Below are 20,454 nucleotides of genomic sequence, written 5' to 3'. Positions count from 1 at the left end.
AGTCTTTTTCATATTGTATTGGACCTTCCTAATGTAGGCTTGTTTGACTTGATCAATGCAAGTAGTTTTATCTTCATGCTGTTGTGGGGATATTGTGAATTCGGTCATACACACACATACTACATTGTTCTACGGCAGTCAAACGTAATGCCTATAGAGCTCCTAACTATTTCCCGTCCTCAGTCTCATTCTTTTCCTCAATTATCTCATAATCTCTCTTTCTCACAATTTTTCTCTCAGACTCAATTTATCTCTCCCTCCTTTCTATGGCATGTTTTTACTTTCCCTTTATTGTTTCTTCGTGTTTTGCTAGACCTCTGCTGACTGTCTATGTTATTTGTTCTCCTGAATCTCTCATGGGTCAGTTATTAAACAAAACGTTCCCACCTTCCTCCTGTAATTCACCTCTCTAGTAATGGATTTCACTGCGTAACCTCTGTGCTCCATTTGTTTGTGTGTGTATGTGTCTGTCTAAACACCACTGGGTTTATGTTAGGCTTTAGGAGACGTATTGCCCTCCTATCCTGCTAATTGACAGGCTGATTGACAACCCCAATCCCCAAACCCTCCCCCTACTTGAACTCCTCCGAGGAAGTGATGTCACCAGACCAGGAGCATTGTGAGGAGTGACGGGATTGATGCAGGGTCCTTCCCTGCATGTTGAATCACCATGTTGGTGTTAACCCTGTAATTAAAACTCTTTAGTATCATCGGCAGTCGTGAAAGACATTAATACTTCAGCAGAGTGCAGCACTAGCATCTACTGTATAGCTGGGAATTTTCATTCAGTGAAATTTAAAATTCTGTTAATAAATGGTTACTGCTTCGGGTTTCTGATACTCGTACACATATAACTTAAACTCAATACTTTTGCATCATCAGAACCTTAAGCAACATGCACACACCAGTGCAGCCCCTGGCATTTTTTTCAAACTGAACAGACAAAGGCAAAAAGCGTCATACACGTCATACACGTCATACATGTCAATATAATCAATGCTATATACTGAAGAAAACCTAGATTTAAAATGAGAAGAAAAACCTGTACCAACTCAAATTCAGCCTTGGATGTCCTCTCCACATCATCTCTTATGTCTCTCCTTTCCTTCTTCCTCTTTCGGTATACGCTCTGAATCCTTTCGTCCTTCTCGCCGACAGAAGCCTCTATTGTTGCAGTCAGTGAGCAGTAGTAACACGAGGACCCATGAGGGCTCGTTCTTTCTCCATTGTATCCTAATGCAGTCCCTAGTTGCCCTCCCTCGCTGTTCATTCCCAGTGCGGTCACGGGCCGCTGGCAGCCGCAGACCCCAGTCAACCTCAGCCTCTGGTGGCCATTTTGGCTCCCTGTCAGTGAGAGATCGTTACACAATTGCGGCCTGCGAGGAGAAAACCATGCTTTGAGCGCGAGTGGCGTCCCCTAGCGCGCGACTAATATCACTGCTCTTCTGCTCGCGAAACTTTAGCCTGCTTGCTCGCGAGTAGATTTTCTTTTTGACACTAAGTGTGCGGATCCAGTCACCATTGTATAACTACATTTAAGTGGTTACAATCCTCGTCTTTGGATTGGCCGGATATCACTCTGACACAGACTGTAAAGAGTTTTCAATCCGCCACTAAACACTACTCCACTACAACTCAGAGGTAAATGTTCTACATTTGTCTGGTTTTGTAAACTTTTCAGACTGTAGAGGCTGATGAAATACAAAGTATGTTAATAGCGTTTTGAAATACAATAATAAAAAATGTGTTTCTCTTGTAAATAAACTGGAGTCAAGTTGCACAGATTGATATAAATTCACTCCATCATGCCAAAGTCATATACGTGCACGGCTGTTTGATTTGCACGCGCGGGACCACACACACAGACACACACAGACACACACACACACACGCGCGCAGATCTCATTTGCGCTCTCGGATTTTGACAGTGGATTGCCTTCATATTCTACAATTCTCCTATAATAATTGAGCTCCAGTGTCTATAAGCGGACACCAGTATAAAGAGTCCAACGTATCAATCACTGCCCTACAGTTATTGTTGGCTGTGGCAAGATTTCCCCAGCATTGCACCGATATAACTACAAAAAACATTTGCAACATCCTATATTTATGTTTTGCTAATTCTGTGGTGGTGCCTTTTTGTAATTATGAATAGATCTGTGGCAGACTCACTTCAAGGGTTAATGTCATCTCTTGAGGACAGCATTGTTTTCTCTCTCTTATCCTCTCATGTCCATCCGCTCCTTTCCAGATTCACAAGTGCCTTTTATTCGTTGTTGGACACCAGCCCTTTTAAATACACACACATCTAATCTATCTAACTTTAGCTGTTAGATGGATTAGATGTGTGTGTATTTAAAAGGGAATGTTTGAATGTCTCTAAAGTTTAGACATTCAAACCACAAACTTCTAAAGTGTTACTGGCATAAACATCACACCTGCAGGCCAAACTGATGTTGAATTGTTCTCACACAATACGAAACAAACGCCTGTGCCCTCAATGCATCAGTCTGTAAATTCTAAACCCATTTGGTTATGGGAAAACAACACACAGCAGATGAGAAACTGATTGAATGCAACATACTAACAATTAGTGATGAGCTTGTTGCTAGCTCTACATGTCTGGTTACCAACAGCTATGCACCAATTCCACAATATCACATCACATTTTGACAGTCTGTACTAATAAAAAACTGGAAGTGCACTGGTGTTAACTACTTGTGCTTGTGACTGTGATTGTGTCCAAGCCTGGTTTGGAAAAAATGCAAAACAAGTTATTTTTAAGCACAGCTTGGAATAACGAAAACCCACCATGCACCTCAAATCCTACCTCTTTTATATTGTTTCCATATTTTCCTACTTCCCCCTAATCACACACCTCCCCTCACACACAAGCACACACAATTCATAGCACCTCTAGCTACACCTTCAAATTTGACAGGTGACCTCTGACCTTTGGTTACTATTAAAACCTGTTACAGAAGTGAATAGATGGAAGTGTGTGTGTGTGTGTGTGTGTGTGTGTGTGTGTGTGTGTGTGTGTGTGTGTGTGTGTGTGTGTGTGTGTGTGTGTGTGTGTGTGTGTGTGTGTGTGTGTGTGTGTGTGTGTGTGTGTGTGTGTGTGTATCTTCAATTAATAAAATGAAAAGACACACAAGCTTTAAAGAACAAGTAGATGCTGAAACTTGTTTTATATGAGACCATATTTACCATATAAAGGTCACTATAAAGCAAGGACTTTCTGTCTGCATGTAAATGTGTTCTTCACATATCTTGAGAGAACACATTTATTTTCCTATTTTTGATCAATACGATTATTCAATAGTTTCACCAAAGCTGGCCCTAAAAAACATCTCCGGAACACTTTGGGCTATTGCACCACAGTTGTTGTATATAGATATGATGTGTGAGTGACCGTGACAAATGTGATGCCGTTATGCCAAAGGATGGCAGCAGCAGCATCGTCTCACTATAAAGCAAGGAACTGTTCATACGATAAACTTCACACACACGGCACTTTAGTTTAGGGAATATCAACAATTGATATTTATTTACAATATAAGACAATGTATTATACAATAGTATGATAGGATATATAATACAATGAACAATGCGACCGGCTCTAGGTCGGCTTGGAAAGGCTCGGGGCGAAGGTGCTTTTCAGCGCTCACCGCCAGGACCTCGCCACTTCCCGGGGCCGTGGACTAAGTGCTCGCTGTGCCCTCTCTCCCTGCGGGGAGGGACGGGGCCCCCTGCGCGACTGTCAACCGGGGCGGACTGTCCTCAGTGCGCCCCAAACACATTGCCAGGGCGGGGATAGGCTCAAGTAAAAGGCGTCAGGGGTCTGTGGCGATGTCGGCAACCCGAGGTGGAGCGTGACTTTGTGCGATAGGACCCGAAAGATGGTGAACTATGCCTGGGCAGGGCGAAGCCAGAGGGAAGTCTGGTGGAAGCTCACACCGTGATCCACCTTCACTTGTGTCCTCTTTATGTCACTCTGGTTGAGTCTCCATTGGTGTAGTTGGTGCATTTTTCTTGACTTGGGCTCCTCTTGGGGGTAGCCATCTTGTTTTGGGCCTCAGGTAGAATCATCAGAGGCTGCGGGATGGGTCCACTTACACTAAGTCTGGACATGGCCTCTGTGAGTTCCATCATCGGAGGCTGCGGGATGGGTCCACTTGCACTAAGTCTGGACATGGCCTCTGTGATTTCCATCACAAACAAAAAAATGATGCGGAAAACAACTGTTGAAAACTCGATGTATATCTCTCTCTCTCTCTATGGTCTGTACTCAAGGTGTGTAGAAATCGCTCTGAAATGAAATGCACTCAGCTGGTCCCTTACTGACTGTGATGCGTGATTCCAGAACCATGAAATCGGAATACAAGAACATGGAACCTTCGGAACAATCAGCTGTGTGACTCTCAATATATAAGTTGGACAACTTTGCAAACTTATCTGATTCAGTAGGTGCAAAACCACTAAAACAAACTCAAAAATCCACAAACAACCTTCAAAGACACAAATGATTGTCTTTATTGAACATAACTGAACATGATTGTACTAAATATCAAAGAAATACTTGTTAAAGTGTTTCAACTAGATGTTCCCCTTGTAAATTACTCTTAAGAGGTTCTGTTAATGAGGTGAATATTTCCTACAAACCTTTATTTGTTAGTTACCTAAGATTAATCACTTCCTGCTAGCTTTAATTTTGAAAGTGCCTTTTCACGTTTCGGTTCCGTTATTTTGAAGTCCTTCTGGCATAACCGGAAGCAGATACAAATCTCTTCAGAGAGTAGTAACTTAACTTTGCATAAAAAAGTAAGATAATTGATGGTGTGTACCAAAAGAAAAGTGTTTGTAATATATTCCTCTGCAATACAAGGGTTACTTTATTAATGGTTAAGCCCCTAGCTGCAACGGGAACACGGTTTATTGTGTTTTATGACCATGTTTAGTGACATTTTATCTTAATTAACCTGAAAAACGTCTTTAAGCATGTTATAGCCTACTGTGTCAGTCATTATTAGTTGTGATGTTATTGTAGTATTTATTATCCTTGGGCAATGCATCTACTATAGTAGGCCTATACTGCTCCAATAATATCCTTAATGGAACATTATAAGGTTACCGTGATGTTTGTCTTCACACATAGTGTTAATGCTTAAAGTGCTTTCCTGTGTAATTTGTAGCCTATATAATCGCTTTTTAATATATTAACACCATACACATGTTCACAGGCAGTAGTATCTCTGAGTCAGTAAGCACAGAGATGTATTGACTGCATGACAATACAGAAATACCCTAAAATACCTTAAAATAGAACGACAAATCTGACTTTTAAGAACTATACCAGTGGTTTTGCACTTTTCAATCAGTGTACTAGACATCACATGATCTTGACATCACATCTCATACATTTTAGAAGTGAAACTGATAAAACAGACTTTTATATTGTGACATTAATAAATATACAACATAATAAGTATCATGCACAAAATAGCACCGCACATAATCACCCACAAATGTTTAGTTAAGGAGATAAAACTTGCAAAAAACACTGGCAAGGCTGTTGAAAACCACACTTAATATACTTGATTAATAGTGCCCTTAAATCCCCAAATTCTCTCGCAGCTCATTGCTGTTTCAAAAGTCACCACAGTTCATATCTGAGTATGTTTAACAGAAATATATAGCACAAGCTGAGGGACATCCCTAATCAGGCTCCAACAGCTGTGGCGTCATGCTGCAAGCAGCTCATCTCCTCTTCACTCAGCACCCACAGCAGCTCCTGCAAACCAAACCCTGAAATCTAAAATGTCATCGGGATCCACCCTCTGCCTCCTCACCCCCAAATCCCTTCCTTTCTATTTCCCCCCCCCCAACAAAGAGCGTTGAGTTTCACATCCCCTTAACCCCAAAACTCAAGACAAACCCGTCATCCCAGCCCACAGCTTGTTGATGAGAATTACCCAAGTTTACATGCAAAAGGCCTAAAGATTTGTCCCGTAATCAAAACATAAAGTAAAGCAGTATAGACCCAACAATGAAGTTAGTTTACTCTTGAATGCAGGACAGAGCATCTGCTGCAGCAGTGATGTTCCACGCTTTTTCTGACGTTTTGAAGGTACTTATCAAGATGTTCAATAAGTTTGAATATTTAGCAAATAGTCAATCACGAAAACATACCTCCAGGATGTTGTTTTCCTTCATGCTCAACAGTCTGAACTGCATATAAAGACATTTCTTTCAAGTGCTCTGTATCTTTTGAATCTTTCAGAGAGTTCTCACTTGCCGATTTCAATTACATTTTTAATTCCAGCAGTGGAGTTTGGATGGATAAATAGATCACACACTGACAATGAGACGAAGGAAAGAAGTGTGGATGATTTGCTCTGATGATTTTTGACAAACGCGTCACCTCATTTGTCAAAAAGCTGATGCTTTAGCATTGTGGATTGTCTTTCTGCTTTTTCTTCATTTATGTATCAGTGATGTTGTTTCCTTGCTGCATTTGGGAGGTGGTGTCCTGTGTTTCAGAGTCTTTTTTTTTTTTGTTGCAAGAGAGAACCTCGAGGTTGAGAACGAGGTGGAGGGAAAGAATGCAAAGGAAAGATGGAGGTGGAGTGATGACAGTTCCCGCAAAGAGAGACTTGTTGTTTTGATCGATAGTATGTTTGAAAGGAATCCAGTCTTTGATGCCAAATAAAACTTATTTGTGAGGATGATTAAGCATAGAGTAGTAGTAGGATGAAGTATATCAAGACAATATACAAGCTGGTGTTTGTATTTTTTAATGTGTATACTTTTTTTTTCATTGTGAGCTTTGAGGTCTCCAGCTAAATAAATACTCATGTGTGTAGATATACTGTCTACTATCGGGCTTATATTGCCAATTGAACTTTTGTTTTGCTGGTTTCTCATTTTTATATCATCTAGTTTTTATGATCCTTGGACTAATGCAGACCTTTCTTACAATTTTGAATCAACACCCACATGAGTCAAAGGAACTTCTTTTATAGATCTTCTATAAGTTGGCAGCTTGTAAATGTCGCCTGCCTTGTCTTTCTTACTTTCTTTGAAGTAATCAAATCAGGAAAACCAGAGTTTAAAGATTCACATCAAACCATCGATGTTTCACTTTTTTTCTTGCTCACGTCTCGTTCTCTTTCATCGCTTAAAAAACAGCTGGCATTGCAAGGGTCTCCAGCACTGGAGCTCCAAACTGTATTGGCACCACCCAGGTGTGAATGTATGCAACCATGAATCGGGCCGTGCTGGAAAAATAGCATGGCTGTTTAGCAAGCGCTTCCCTGAATAAATAATGAGGTTGGCAAAAATGTAATTGGACAATGAATCAATGTCCTCGATACCTTGTTTGGGTTCTGTGGTGAGGTTCGCCTTTCTGTTTGGATCTGGATTATATATCGGGTCTCGAAGGGGAAAAGCCTCTCCTTGTAATTAACTATTATAAAACATTACACAGAGGGCCCGTGGCGTTGGTGTGTAAAATAAAAGGCCTGTACAGCCATCCACTGTTTACACAAATAGCAACCGCACTTGGCTCTCCCTGCCTGGGATAGCTTACACACACAAACACAGAGAAACAAATGGATACACAAAAACAAGACTTTCTGAAAAACCTCAGATGTCTCACGGCGATTAGGTTATTGTAGATGTGGCTTTCCTCCCCTTTTCTTTCTTTAGACATATGTCGTTGCTGCTGCACTGGACAGGATACAGACACTTTAATATGCCTTTCAGACATGGCTTTCAATTCAAGTCGACTTGAGTGAAAGAAATTAAAATATAGAAGGCAGTGAGGGGCGATTTCGGATTTGGGCTGAGCTGGTTCGGTTGAGGCTATCCTGACTGGCCAGAGTTGTAATTTGCCTGCAGGGATCTGGCTGCATTGTGGCGGATCGTCTGCTCTCCCTTGTCATTTACTTGTCTGTGTGTGGCTTGATGTTAGTGTGGATGTGTGTGTCCACCATCCTCTGTGACGCACAACCAAACTAACCTCTCGGCTGCCTGGACACACTCCAAGCCCTCTCTTTGTATCCTGTGTGTGTGTGTGTGTGTGTGTGTGTGTGTGTGTGTGTGTGCGTGTGCGTGTGTGTGTGCGTGTGCGTGTGTGTGTGTGCGTGCGTGCGTGTGTGTGTGTGTTCTCTCTCATGCTCTAAGCAGCCTTTTCATATTCCGCTTCATTACATTCAAAATGGTTGCAGCCCAATCAGTCATTAACCCCTCAAATCATTCAACTAGTTTTCACAGTGGCAGCGTTTTTCTTACAAGAGTCTCCTCTTACAGCTTTAATGCCAGACATGATTTTCACCTAAAGAGATGAAGCTCTTCGCCAAAGGAAAATATCTGAAGATGCAGCAGTTTGTGAGTTTGTGGCTGGATGAAGGGGTGCTAAGCCGTCTGCAGGCGCACCGCAACATGAACTCATTATTACCGATTTCCACATTTTTAGTAGGAAATTACAGACTCCGAGGATAAACCTGTATTAAGCTGTAAATGTAATGTTACCATATCTCCATGGAATCGGCAGTATGCAGACCACTGCTCTATAGGTCTGTGGGGGTGTGTGTGTGTGTGTGTGTCCATGTCTGGAAAGCCCATTTAGATCTGTGCAGATGGGGGTAGAGGGAGAGAGCTGACCTTGACCCTTCAGTCACTTAACACTCCTCAGAGAGAGGGAACCTAATGACCCTGTACTCACACCAAACTTACACACCTATGGTATTACGAAGGCTGTGTGTGTGTGTGTGTGTGTGTCTGTGTGTGTGTGTGTGTGTGTGTGTGTGTGTGTGTGTGTGTGTGTGCGTGCATGCACCATTGTCACCTTGTTTTAAGCTGCGTCTTTAAAGCTTTTCAGAGTAGTTTTAAAGTGTGTGGCGTAATTAGAACAATTCACATGCTGTCACGTCCCTTGTAAACTACCTGACTCTCATCAACAAGGGCAGCAGACACGGTTGGATGATAATGAAGCGTTAAGCCTCAAGGCGCTCTATTTTACGGTTAAACACAAAGTGAAATGGACCAGTGTTTTTATTAAGTGGGATCAGAACATTAGTGTTTTAATGACGCAAGACAGTAGAGTATTTTCCAATTAACTTGAAGCAGCGAAACTAAGTTGTAGCTCATGGCAGTAATATTTAGAATTCGTCTTTCGTAGTTTCATTTTGAGTGTGTTTTTTGTTGTCCTTATTCTGAAAACAGCATCTACCCACTTGATACTTTAAAGTAATACGTTTTTTTCTAAAGATTGACAGCCTGGTCAGTAACAAAGTGATTCTGTTCATCAGTACTCGAGCAGTAGTGTCTGGATATGCACTTTGAATCAGTCTCTAGCTACACTGTGGTTCTTTTGTGCTTGCTTTGTGTGTGGATGCACAGTGGCATCATGCACTCCCCTATATCTTGTGGTTATGCCTGGTCTTTAAGTCCCCATACGGCACAATTTAAAGCACATGACACTGTGATCTCACACTGAGCGAATCGCCTGCTAGTTAGCATGTGGTTTGGGTGTGTGCGTGTACTGTGTGTGTGTGTGTGTGTGTGTGTGTGTGTGTGTGTGCGCACACTTATGAGTGAATGTATGAAATGAGAGAGGTGGCTAAACAAGAAACAGGGAAAAATGGATTTAAAAAGAAGGTAAAGATGAAGAGACAAATCAAGAGTCACCAAAGGAAGTTAAAGTTGTGAATACATGATCATCAACCCCGTCCTTCTCTCTCATTCTCTCATTTTCTCTTTCTCTCTCTCTCCCCCCCCCCCCCCCCCCACCCTCGCATGTGTTTCAGATTAAGGCTCACAATGACATCTCTCTGCCATAAACAGAAATAAAGTCAAACAGCCAAACATTAATTCCTAATGTGGTTTACATCTGTGCTGTGAATTGGGATGTATGTATGTGTGTGTGTGTGTGTGTGTGTGTGTGTGTGTGTGTGTATGTATGTATGTATGTGTGTGTGTGTGTGTGTGTGTGTGTGTGTCTCTCAGATCTCTGCCTTTGACTTGAATATGATTTATCTTTAGCCAAGCAAAGGGAGACCTCTTTCTTGGTTTAGGTCCAGCCACCAGAAACAGCCTTCTCCATCCACTTAAGTTGGTTTTGTGTAAGATTCAAACTTAGACTACCCTCTAGTGGAATTCGTATGTATTACAGCATGTTTGGGCATGTGAAACTATGCAGAAGTCCTCTTGCTCCTCCAGGCATACTGTATGTATTTTAACTGTTCAGATATCTGTAAGCAATCTTTTAATTGATCCACACTCTCTACTCTGTCTTTGTGAATGTCTTAGGGAGGATTTTGATGAAGAAGGATTCTGCCAGCCGTACAGAGGTATAGCCTGCGCCCGCTTCATAGGTAACCGCAGCATCTTCGTCGACTCGTTTCAGATGCAGGGCGAGATCGAGACCCAGATCACAGGTGAGAAACAGGCTGAGTGGGTTCAACCCCATGAACTGCAAAAAAAATGTCTATATTTTTCTTACCCTTGAGAATTTCTTCTGCATGACTTGTTTTTCTGTCAGGTTTTTGTGCAGTTTCAAACTAGTTTCACTCAGATGCTCACAGAGCTTTTTGTGATGATTAAGACTTCACTGTAGATCAATAAATCCAGTTACAAATATGCATCTACAAAGAATGCTGCTCGATCGGCAAAATCGTACAATGTTTTTAAGGACAAACTAGTTTTGTGTCTTGACAGTAAAAGGTGCCTGCTTTCATCCAGTGAGTTCTCTAGTTCATTTAGCAATTCTGTCTTGAATAGTAGCCAAACCCTGCTTAAATATGTCTTCAGCAACTAGGGCTGATAGAGCACCATTGCAAAGCTGCCGTCTTTGCATACACTGAAGCACATGAAACCTTCTGCGAATGAGGTCTGTTTAGAGGGTGACCATTAATTAATACTGTACGCTGTAGGAGGAAAGCAGGACGCCACTTATGGAGTTCAGAGGAAGTTCAGCAGGGTCGCCACTCTGCATGGAGCCCAAATGGCCCACATACTGTTTCATGCTGTGTTTTTGTTTCGTGTGTTTGTGTCCTCAGAGGTCAGTTTAATCTGCATGTTATGGATTACATCCGTGAAGCTGTCAGCGTCTCCCCTGAACAGTTCAGGGACAAACGGGTCCTGAACTCGGACTCTTAATTTGAAACATCAAGGACGAGTGATAATTGAGATTTATTATGCCACAGGGTCGTTATGAGCCCACAGTAGGACGGTAAATCATACCTTTCATACCCAGAACATCGACATTCGGTAGCTATTCACCATCTTGAATTGAATATCACTTTCACTGATCTTCATTTTTGCTAAGCAACATGTGCTCTAGGAGCGTTTGGATAACTGCCAACTTCAGTTATCCACTTTTTAATCGTTTGTCTTCTCCTCCACCCCCCACAAGGCTGCTTTACTGATAATCACAACCACGGAGAAAAAGCATGTGTTTGCAATAACCGTACAGTATAACTATGAATCAGCTGCAGCTTTCATTGTCAGTCTCCCTCTTTGATCCTTCCAGTGTTTAGAAGCTCAGGAGTTAGTAGCAATGTGAGCGCAGGAATGCTTTTAAACTTCTCGTCTTTTTTGTGTCTTTTAAATGATTATAAGAATGAATCAACCCAGGAATATAGAAATAATTGATTTTTATTGGGTCTTACCTCTTAAAAAACAACAAAAATGTTAATATAGATTCTTAGTTTATAGGTGAATTATGACACCAGACTGTGTTGTTTAAAATAAATCTCTATTCTGCAACTACTTTTGTCTCCCTTCTGTACAGCGGCCTTCACCATGATCGGGACATCCAACCATTTGTCTGACCGTTGCTCCCAGTTTGCCATCCCTTCTCTCTGCCACTTTGCCTTCCCGACATGCGACCGGAGCTCTGGAACCGACAAACCCCGGGACCTGTGTAAGGACGAGTGTGAGATCCTGGAGAACGACTTGTGTAAGACGGAGTACATCATCGCCCGCTCAAACCCCCTCATCCTGAAGAGACTGAAGCTGCCGAACTGTGAGGACCTGGCTGCCTTTGACAGCCCGGAGTCAGCCAACTGTCTGAGGATCGGCATCCCCATGGCCGAGCCCATAAACAAGAGTGAGACGCCTTCACCTGCTGGTTGCATGACTGCCTTTATTATACTTCTGCTTATAGAGCTCATTATATTTACATGAGGAGAAGCATCCTAGTGTTTTCTATCTGCTCACAGGAACTGTTTAGAAAACTCTGCTTATTGGTGAGTCCAAATATGCTTGGTTATCAGAACCAACTATATGTGCAAAGTATGGTTAAACTGGGGGCTGCAACCAACAATTATTTTCATTATCGATTCATTTGCAGATAATTGTTTTGAGTATTTGATAATCATATCTATAACATCTATAAAATGTTGAAAATGTTGAAAAGTAATCCATCACAACTTCCCAGAGCCCGAAGTGATGCCTATAAATTGCTTGTTTTGTCTGACAAACTGTCCAAAACCCAAAGATATTTAAATTACTATCATCTATGATAAAGAAAAGCAGCAAATCTGTATGTTTAATAAATGGGCACCAGCTAATGTTTGAAATTCTTGCTTTGAAAATTACTCAAATTATGAATTAATTATCAAAATAGTTGCCAGTAACTTTCTTTCGGACCGACTAATTAACTAATCAAATAATGGTTGCAGCTCTAGTTCGTCGGACACATTCTTATTAAAGTTGTTTGTTTGACACAAATCTCAAAATAGTAACACGTGTGGGCTTTCTGTCAGTCCACCAGCAGCTCATCAGTGCAATACTTAATGCTCCTGTGAGCTCCTTGATAAACCTGGTCCACTACCTGCCCCTCAAAAGAAAGAAGGAGAGTGATGACGCGAGACCCTAACACAAACCTCTAATGCACAACCACGCCTTCCTCTCCGTTTAGATCACAAGTGTTACAACAACAGCGGGGCAGACTACAGAGGGACAGTCAGCATGACCAAGTCAGGCCGTCAGTGTCAGCCGTGGAACTCTCAGTATCCTCACAGCCACACCTACCTGGCCATCCGCTACGCGGAGCTGAACGGGGGACACTCCTACTGCCGCAACCCTGGGAACAAACTCGAGGCCCCCTGGTGCTTCACGCTGGACGAGGGGGTCCGCATGGAGCTCTGTGACATAGCCGTCTGTGGTAAGAGACTAGAACATGTTTAAGTCTATACTGACATACATTGGGTGTAATGCTGTCTTTGGAACACATTGGCAGATATTTGCTTTGGTCTTCCTGTTTTTCATTGTTAAAAAAAAGGTAAAAAATGTATCCTTGATCTGGTCCAAATGTCCGATTATGCAAAATCATCACAATTTCTTCTTTATTCTTTTTACATTGGCACAATTATTATTAGTATGTCATGAGCTTAAAGTAATAATTATTTTTGCAATTAATTGTTCAAAAATAGTGAAAAGTTAAAAATTAAAGCCCGAGACAACCTAGATTTCCAGCCCAAAACCCAAATATCTCTTTTTTTAATACATCAGGAAAATGGTTTAAACTATTACTCAATCACAATCGCTCAGCTCTATTATGTGTCTTTATCACATTGTATCATCCAGCCGTACAATAATCTTTATATCTGATATCATTCCTCTCTCTCTGTCCATCCCTGTAGACCATAAAGACATGTCTGGCGGCAGCAACATGGAGATCTTGTACATCCTGGTTCCCAGTGTGGCGATCCCGTTAGCCATCGCCTTGCTCTTCTTCTTCATTTGCGTGTGCCGCAACAACCAGAAGTCCCCGACGCCTCCTGCCCCCCGCCAGCCCAAACCGGTCCGAGGACAAAACGTCGAGATGTCCATGCTCACAACTGCATACAAGCCAAAGGTAGAGCAGTCACAGCACAGGACCCTGTGGGTGCTGCAGTACTCTCCGTCCCCAATTCCTTGATGTGCAATTCCTCACCTCCATGTTTACACCCCACGAGGACAACATTTGACTTAACGAAACATAAAGACTTCCATATCATGAACAAAAAAATGTCTCAAACAAATTCCAATCAATCACATAACATCTCAAATATATTCTGGCATTGCTAAAATAAATAGAGCAGCTCTGTTTGAACTCATTTTCACTTTGATGTATCAGAAAAAAACGAGTTTATTTTAGTCGACAATCAGCAGGTGAATTCAGCAAACCTTTATATTTTTGAATTAATGCGGTTGGTTTGCTTTGCTTTCAACAACATAGTGCTGATGAAAAGCCCAACGTTTCAACATGAGACTTCATCAGCGACCAAACAAGAATGCTGGGTTGCAAACCGCTTTTTTATACATTTCAGTTTGCTTTCACACCACGAAAAGGTTTTGGTGGTTTTGTTTGCACCAGAGTTTGATTTACAGCTTTCACACCAGCATAAACGAACCAAATGAAATGCACCAACAGTTTGACCTGTTAGGTGTGTAAACACTCTAGACTCATGGAGATGTCACAGCATAATATTTAGGTTAGGGATATGTTCAACGTCGTCATCATCTCACTTCTCTATAAGCATTCCCAGCACCAGTACTGCTAAGACACACTTACTCTCCTGTGTGAATATAGATCAGCGCTCTTTTGCTGTGTTTGTCTTTTTAAGTCATGAGAGCAGACTGATGAAGGAGTCAAAACACTGGCACAGCTCGACTGTGTGTCAACTGGGATATGTCTCAGCATGCTGGGGTTACTGGCTTGTGTGAGAGCGCGCGTGTGTGTGTGTGTGTGTGTGTGTGTTTGTGAAAATGACCTGTCAGGCAGAGCCTCAGATCTCGATCTTCAGAGCTCTGCAGGTCCAGGAATGTTCAGCTGCAGCTCTCTTCCTCTTGTTTATTTCTCTCCCACTGTCTCTTTTCTTTTTCCACATCTCTCCCTCTCACTTAATCCATCTCTCTTTGTTGCTCCTCTTCTGTCTCTCCCTCCATCCCTTTACCTCTTTTTCACCCTTTACTCTCTCCTTCATCCCCCCCCCCCTGTCACAGAACCTCTTTGTAATGCAGATCACCGAGGCCCTGCTCTGCCAGCCAACACATAGCTCACATTAGGATCTGTATCATATTTCTTTCAAGGTTGCACACTCTGTCATATCATGTCTGTTTATCTTTTTCCACATCATTTTCTTTGTGGTGGTGGGGGGGGATTATCTAGACACTGTGTCTGTTTGTGTAAAGCAGAGTCGATGCTCAAGGTAATGTGTATAATATTACCATCTACGGCTGTAGAAAGAACCGCAAAATGTCACAGACGCGTCAGAAGCCATTAATATGAGGATTGTTTTATTTTTATGCCGTGTTTAGATGACGGCCATGTATCTGCAAAAGGTCACGGTCACGGGAGATCAAAGAGAGTTTTTCAGAGTGACAACCATGCAGTTATGGAATTATACAGTGAATTTGAAATGGTCCTCATAGAAAACAAGGGCCTGAAATATGCTCCACACATATCCGATTGCATAACCATCCATTGTAAGAGCTTTTACAGAGGTTCAGTTCTCACCTTCTTTTCCAGCCCATGCATCTAATCTGGAAGCTTAATACTCCACCTACAAGACAATTTGGTTAAATGAGGATTTGCATCTGATTTCTATCTTTTTAAGACCTTTTTGATGAGCGTTAAACCCTCAAATTATACAGTATTATTGCCAAGAGTGTCTCTCTTCCTTACCCTTGTTATCTACACCTTTGTCTTGGGTTAAGCTTTGCTGCCAGGTCACCAAGGGGCCATTGCCCGTGACAATCCCTTTAGACACACATAAACATACACACACACAGAAACCTGCGGTGGTGTGAGGAGGATCTGAGGGTTTGGGTGTGGGGAGGAAAGAACGGGTGAAACAAACCCGTAACTACAAACATCTGTGCTTCTCATAACATCAGCAAGTCCCCGCATTCACTCTCACACACACACACACACATACCACCCCCCTCAGAGCTTTGTTGCTCTCTTGCTCACTGAGGAATTTAATTATTCATCTCATAGTTCCTGGAATCTGACAATCTCATCCAACCTTGCCTCACCTTTTATCTTTTAGTACAGCTACACGCACTCTCTCTCTCTGTGTCTCTCTCTCTCTCTCTGTGTCTCTGTCTCTCTCTCTGTGTCTCTGTCTCTCTCTCTATGTCTCTGTCTCTCTCTCTCTGTGTCTCTGTCTCTCTCTCTGTGTCTCTGTCTCTCTCTCTATGTCTCTGTCTCTCTCTCTCTGTGTCTCTGTCTCTCTCTCTATGTCTCTGTCTCTCTCTCTGTGTCTCTGTCTCTCTCTCTCTGTGTCTCTCTCTGTCTCTCTCTCTCTCTCTCTCAATTCAATGCAATTCAATTCAATTTGCTTTATTGGCATGAACATTTAGAAACGGTATTGCCAAAGCATCACAAAAATTAAACATACAATAATATTAATAAACAATAATATTAATACACAATAACATTAATATACAATAACATTTATATAACATCTAGATTGATTATTCATTTTATATATACAGTATATATATATATATATATATATAAAGTGTGTGTGTGTGTGTGTGTGTGTGTGTGTGTGTGTGTGTGTGTGTGTGTGTGTGTGTGTGTGTGTGTGTGTGTGTGTGGGTCACTCACTGTCCCTCAGGTTGTGGCATGTTAACACGTATTGGGCAGCAAGGTTTGCCCGATCTCCTTCTCCGAGGAGTATTTTTAATTTTGAGTTGTTACTAAATGTTTTAAAATCTGAAATTACAGAGTCAAATTTTTTAAAGTACATGTTCCTAATTGTATTGAATGTTTCGCATTTTAGGAGGAAGTGCATCTCTGTCTCAGTCTCACCTGTCCCACAGTGACCACACATTCTGTTGTCTTTTGGTTGCCATGACTTCTTGTGTCTTCCTTTTTCGATTTCCAGTGTGTGGTCACTGAGCCTGTACTTGGTGAGGATCTGTCTCTGCTTTCTATCTCTGACAGTAGAGAGATATTCTGCCAATTCGTAATTTCTTTCTAGGGCCAGATAGAGATATCTCTCTCTCTCTCTCTCTCTCTCTCTCTCTCTCTCTCTCTCTCTCTCTCTCTCTCTCTCTCTCTCTCTCTCTCTCTCTCTCTCTCTCTCTCTCTCTCTCTCTCAAAATGAGGCAAATCATTTCCGCACACTCATGTCCACACACACACACACGGGCCTTTGCAGCTGATGAAGGGCTCATTCTAAATGACAACACAACGATTCTTAGTTTGGGGTGATTATACACTAATGAAAACATAATAATACAGAATTAGAAAATGTTCTTTGTTTACCTACAGTCTACAGTCCTCCTTAGTAAGAATACAAGACTACAATGTCCCTGCTAGCAAAGACAGCCAAGCTTTGTCTGTCATTTCTGCAGCTGATTCTACAGTTTTACAGGCAGAATAATGAATTGTAAAAGCTTTTTTTAAACTGAGGACGAGTTGCCAAATTTCAAAATGTTCCCACATTGTTCTCCTAAGGCTTAAAGGGAGTTATTAGGAGCTGATGTAATGGATTCAGTATGATTATGACAATTATCAACTCTCTGGGCTATACTTTTATTTATTTTTTCACTACTCAAACACATATTTGATGTTATCTTAGGCAGTTCGCCTGCATCGATTTAGCAGCACCAGTGTAAACGTCATGTCAACATTTCACTTTTCCTTTGAGGAACAATGATCTAATTTTTCTGTCACGTCTCTCTTCCCACCGATCTCACGTCTTCCTTTTTTTCTTTCCGGCCTCTTCTTCTTCTCTCTGCAGAGTAAGGCCAAAGAGCTTCCCCTGTCGGCGGTGCGCTTCATGGAGGAGCTTGGAGAGTGCAATCTAGGGAAGATCTACAAGGGTCACCTGTATCTGCCGGGCATGGACCAGGCACAGCTCGTGGCCATAAAGACCCTGAAGGATATCTCCAATGTCCAACAGTGGGGTGACTTCCAGCAGGTACCGAGTAGATTCCTCCCTCCGAAGCTTCAAAAAAGCTCAAACGTTTATGAATATATATATTATTGGTGGGACACAGTTACAAAAATCAACAAAGTGTAACATCTATAGAAGCTCTAAGGCTAAATAGTAAGTCATTTTAACGAGATGCTTCGAACCGGTAATTGTGTGTGGAGGTGGAACTAAAATACTCTACTGTTTTATAATACAAGGGACTACTTTCCCATTGGAAACATCTCTCTTCCCACAAGACTTGAGGCATGGCTTGTTTTATTTCCACAGAAGGTAAACGTGGTGGGCGATGGCAGACTTTCACTTGAAATAGTTCCAAAAATAAACTGTGGGACTGTCCAGATACATTTAGATTTGAAGAAGAACTGAAACGGAGGACTTGTAAAAACATAATCCTCCCTTTCAATGTACAGAGATTGAGACCTGAACTGCCAGCTTTCAAAGCGATACACCAAAACATCTGTCTTTTCAGTTTGAAACGCTCAACAAACTTCTCACGGCCACCTTTCAAGGCCTCAATACGTAGACTTAGTTAAGCTGGAGTGTCACATTAAGGTATCAGGCTCTGATGAGCATATAGAAAGTCTTTCCTTTCTTTGTGCTTGAAGTTCACCGACGTCTTTCGTGTTTCAATCACAGGAGGCTGCCGTGCTGACCGAGCTGCAGCACCCAAATGTGGTGTGCCTGCTGGGTGTGGTGATCCAGGAGCAGCCCGTCTGTATGCTGTTTGAGTTTTTGCCCCTAGGCGACCTCCACGAGTTCCTGATCATGCGTTCGCCACACTCTGACGTCGGCTGCAGCAGCGATGAGGACGGCACTGTGAAATCCAGCCTGGATCATGGAGACTTCCTGCACATGTCCATACAGGTGGGATATGAAAGCAGAGATTCATGGATTGCTGATTAATTGATTGAACTCAAATTTGTTATCTCTCTCTATGCTGGTTCTCGTCCCACCTTGCTTTGTGCCAGACGTACTTCACAGGTACTTCCTCCTTAAATGATTGTTTTCTTTCTGACTAATCAAACCTAGGTGGCGGCTGGGATGGAGTACTTGGCCAGCCACTTTTACACCCATAAAGACCTTGCAGCTCGGAACATTCTAGTAGGTGAACAGCTCCACGTCAAGATCTCCGACCTTGGTCTCTCCAGAGCGATCTACTCCTCAGACTACTACTGCCTCCAGCCCAAAACTCTGCTGCCCATCCGCTGGATGCCCCCAGAGGCCATCGCTTACGGCAAGTTCGCCACAGACTCGGACATCTGGTCGTTCGGAGTTGTGCTGTGGGAGATCTTCAGCTACGGTCTGCAGCCTTTTTACGGCTTCTCCAACCAGGAAGTGATGGAGATGGTGAGAAAGAGGCAGCTGCTGCCCTGCCCCGAGGACTGTCCACCAAGGTGTGTTCAAGTTAATATTGCTGCTCAGCTGTAATAGTACATACATGATGAAACTGGTGGTACAAAGCTCACAAACTTCACTGTATCTTCATCTTGTTCTGTTGAGGAATTCTTACAATTGCCTGATAAGTAACTAACTAACTGTGTTGTCTCTCAGGTTTTATGGTCTGATGACTGAATGCTGGCAGGAGGGACCAACACGTCGAACGCGTTTCAAGGACATCCACCTCCGGCTGCGAGCCTGGGAGGGGCTGTCGTCCCACGCCAGCTCCAGCACGCCCTCTGGTGGTGGAGGCAACGCCACCACCCAGACCACTTCGCTGAGCGCCAGCCCCGTGAGCAACCTCAGCAACCCCCGCTACGCTGCTGCTGCCGCCGTGGCTGCAGGGTACCTCTACCCAGCACAGGCGATTCCCTCTCAGGGCCAGATGGGCCCTATTCAAGCCTGGACACCCATGGCGGTGACGCAAACCCACCAGCGCTTTATCCCCGTCAACGGGTACCCTATCCCACCAGGATACGCAGCCTTTCCAGCCCACTTCCCTCCCCCGGCCCCACCGACCAGAGTCATCCAGCATCACCTGCCCCCTCCCAAAAGCCGCTCACCCAGCAGCGCCAGCGGCTCCACCAGCACGGGCCACGTCAGCGGAGTGCCTTCCACCACGGGCTCCAACCATGACGCCAACACGCCGCTGCTCTCCCACTGCATCATGCCGGGGAGCAGTGGAGGGCCGATTCAGGTGTACGGACAAGTTTGCCAGAGGGGAGTGGGACAACTGGACCACGCATCACAAAAGGCGCTGCTCGCTGCGGATTCTGACGTACTAATGTACGACTCGGTCATCACCGCAGACCTGTAGATAGGCAGAGAGGTACTCACCCTCTTTCTGCTCGGGACCCACATTTGAGGAGTTTAGCTTCTAACACAGGGACCCAGTCTAACGTTTCTACTCTCGCCACATGGAGACCCAACAGAAACTGGCCTGAACGCACATGTGAGTGTGCAAGAAACACTGCTGCAGCTACACAAGTATATCCACAGCTGTCTGACTTTTTAATGCCTTATTGTTAAAAGCATGTGTACTCACCACCATGGTTTGAAAGTGTTGTGTTAT

General features: G+C 43.0%; 1 protein-coding gene across 1 annotated transcript in view; it reads left to right on the top strand.

Moving 5' to 3' along the window:
* The window catches only part of ror1 (receptor tyrosine kinase-like orphan receptor 1), a gene marked incomplete at both ends in the record, with an annotated part of 113,847 nt that extends 93,648 nt beyond the window's left edge, over positions 1-20,199 (top strand). Inside the window, 8 exons of the mRNA XM_079157463.1 lie at positions 10,315-10,442; positions 11,798-12,115; positions 12,929-13,174; positions 13,653-13,867; positions 17,751-17,930; positions 18,582-18,809; positions 18,975-19,339; positions 19,497-20,199. Coding sequence (XP_079013589.1) covers positions 10,315-10,442; positions 11,798-12,115; positions 12,929-13,174; positions 13,653-13,867; positions 17,751-17,930; positions 18,582-18,809; positions 18,975-19,339; positions 19,497-20,199 — 2,383 coding nt within the window. The remainder of the gene's footprint in view (positions 1-10,314; positions 10,443-11,797; positions 12,116-12,928; positions 13,175-13,652; positions 13,868-17,750; positions 17,931-18,581; positions 18,810-18,974; positions 19,340-19,496) is intronic.
* Positions 20,200-20,454: the final 255 nt, after the last annotated feature.

The sequence above is a fragment of the Pholis gunnellus genome (genome assembly GCF_910591455.1).
Source record: "Pholis gunnellus genome assembly, chromosome: 4".
NCBI classification, from domain to species: Eukaryota; Metazoa; Chordata; class Actinopteri; order Perciformes; family Pholidae; genus Pholis; species Pholis gunnellus.
The sequence above is the reverse complement of the archived record's forward strand: the minus strand, read 5'-3'. Positions and strand labels throughout refer to the sequence as shown.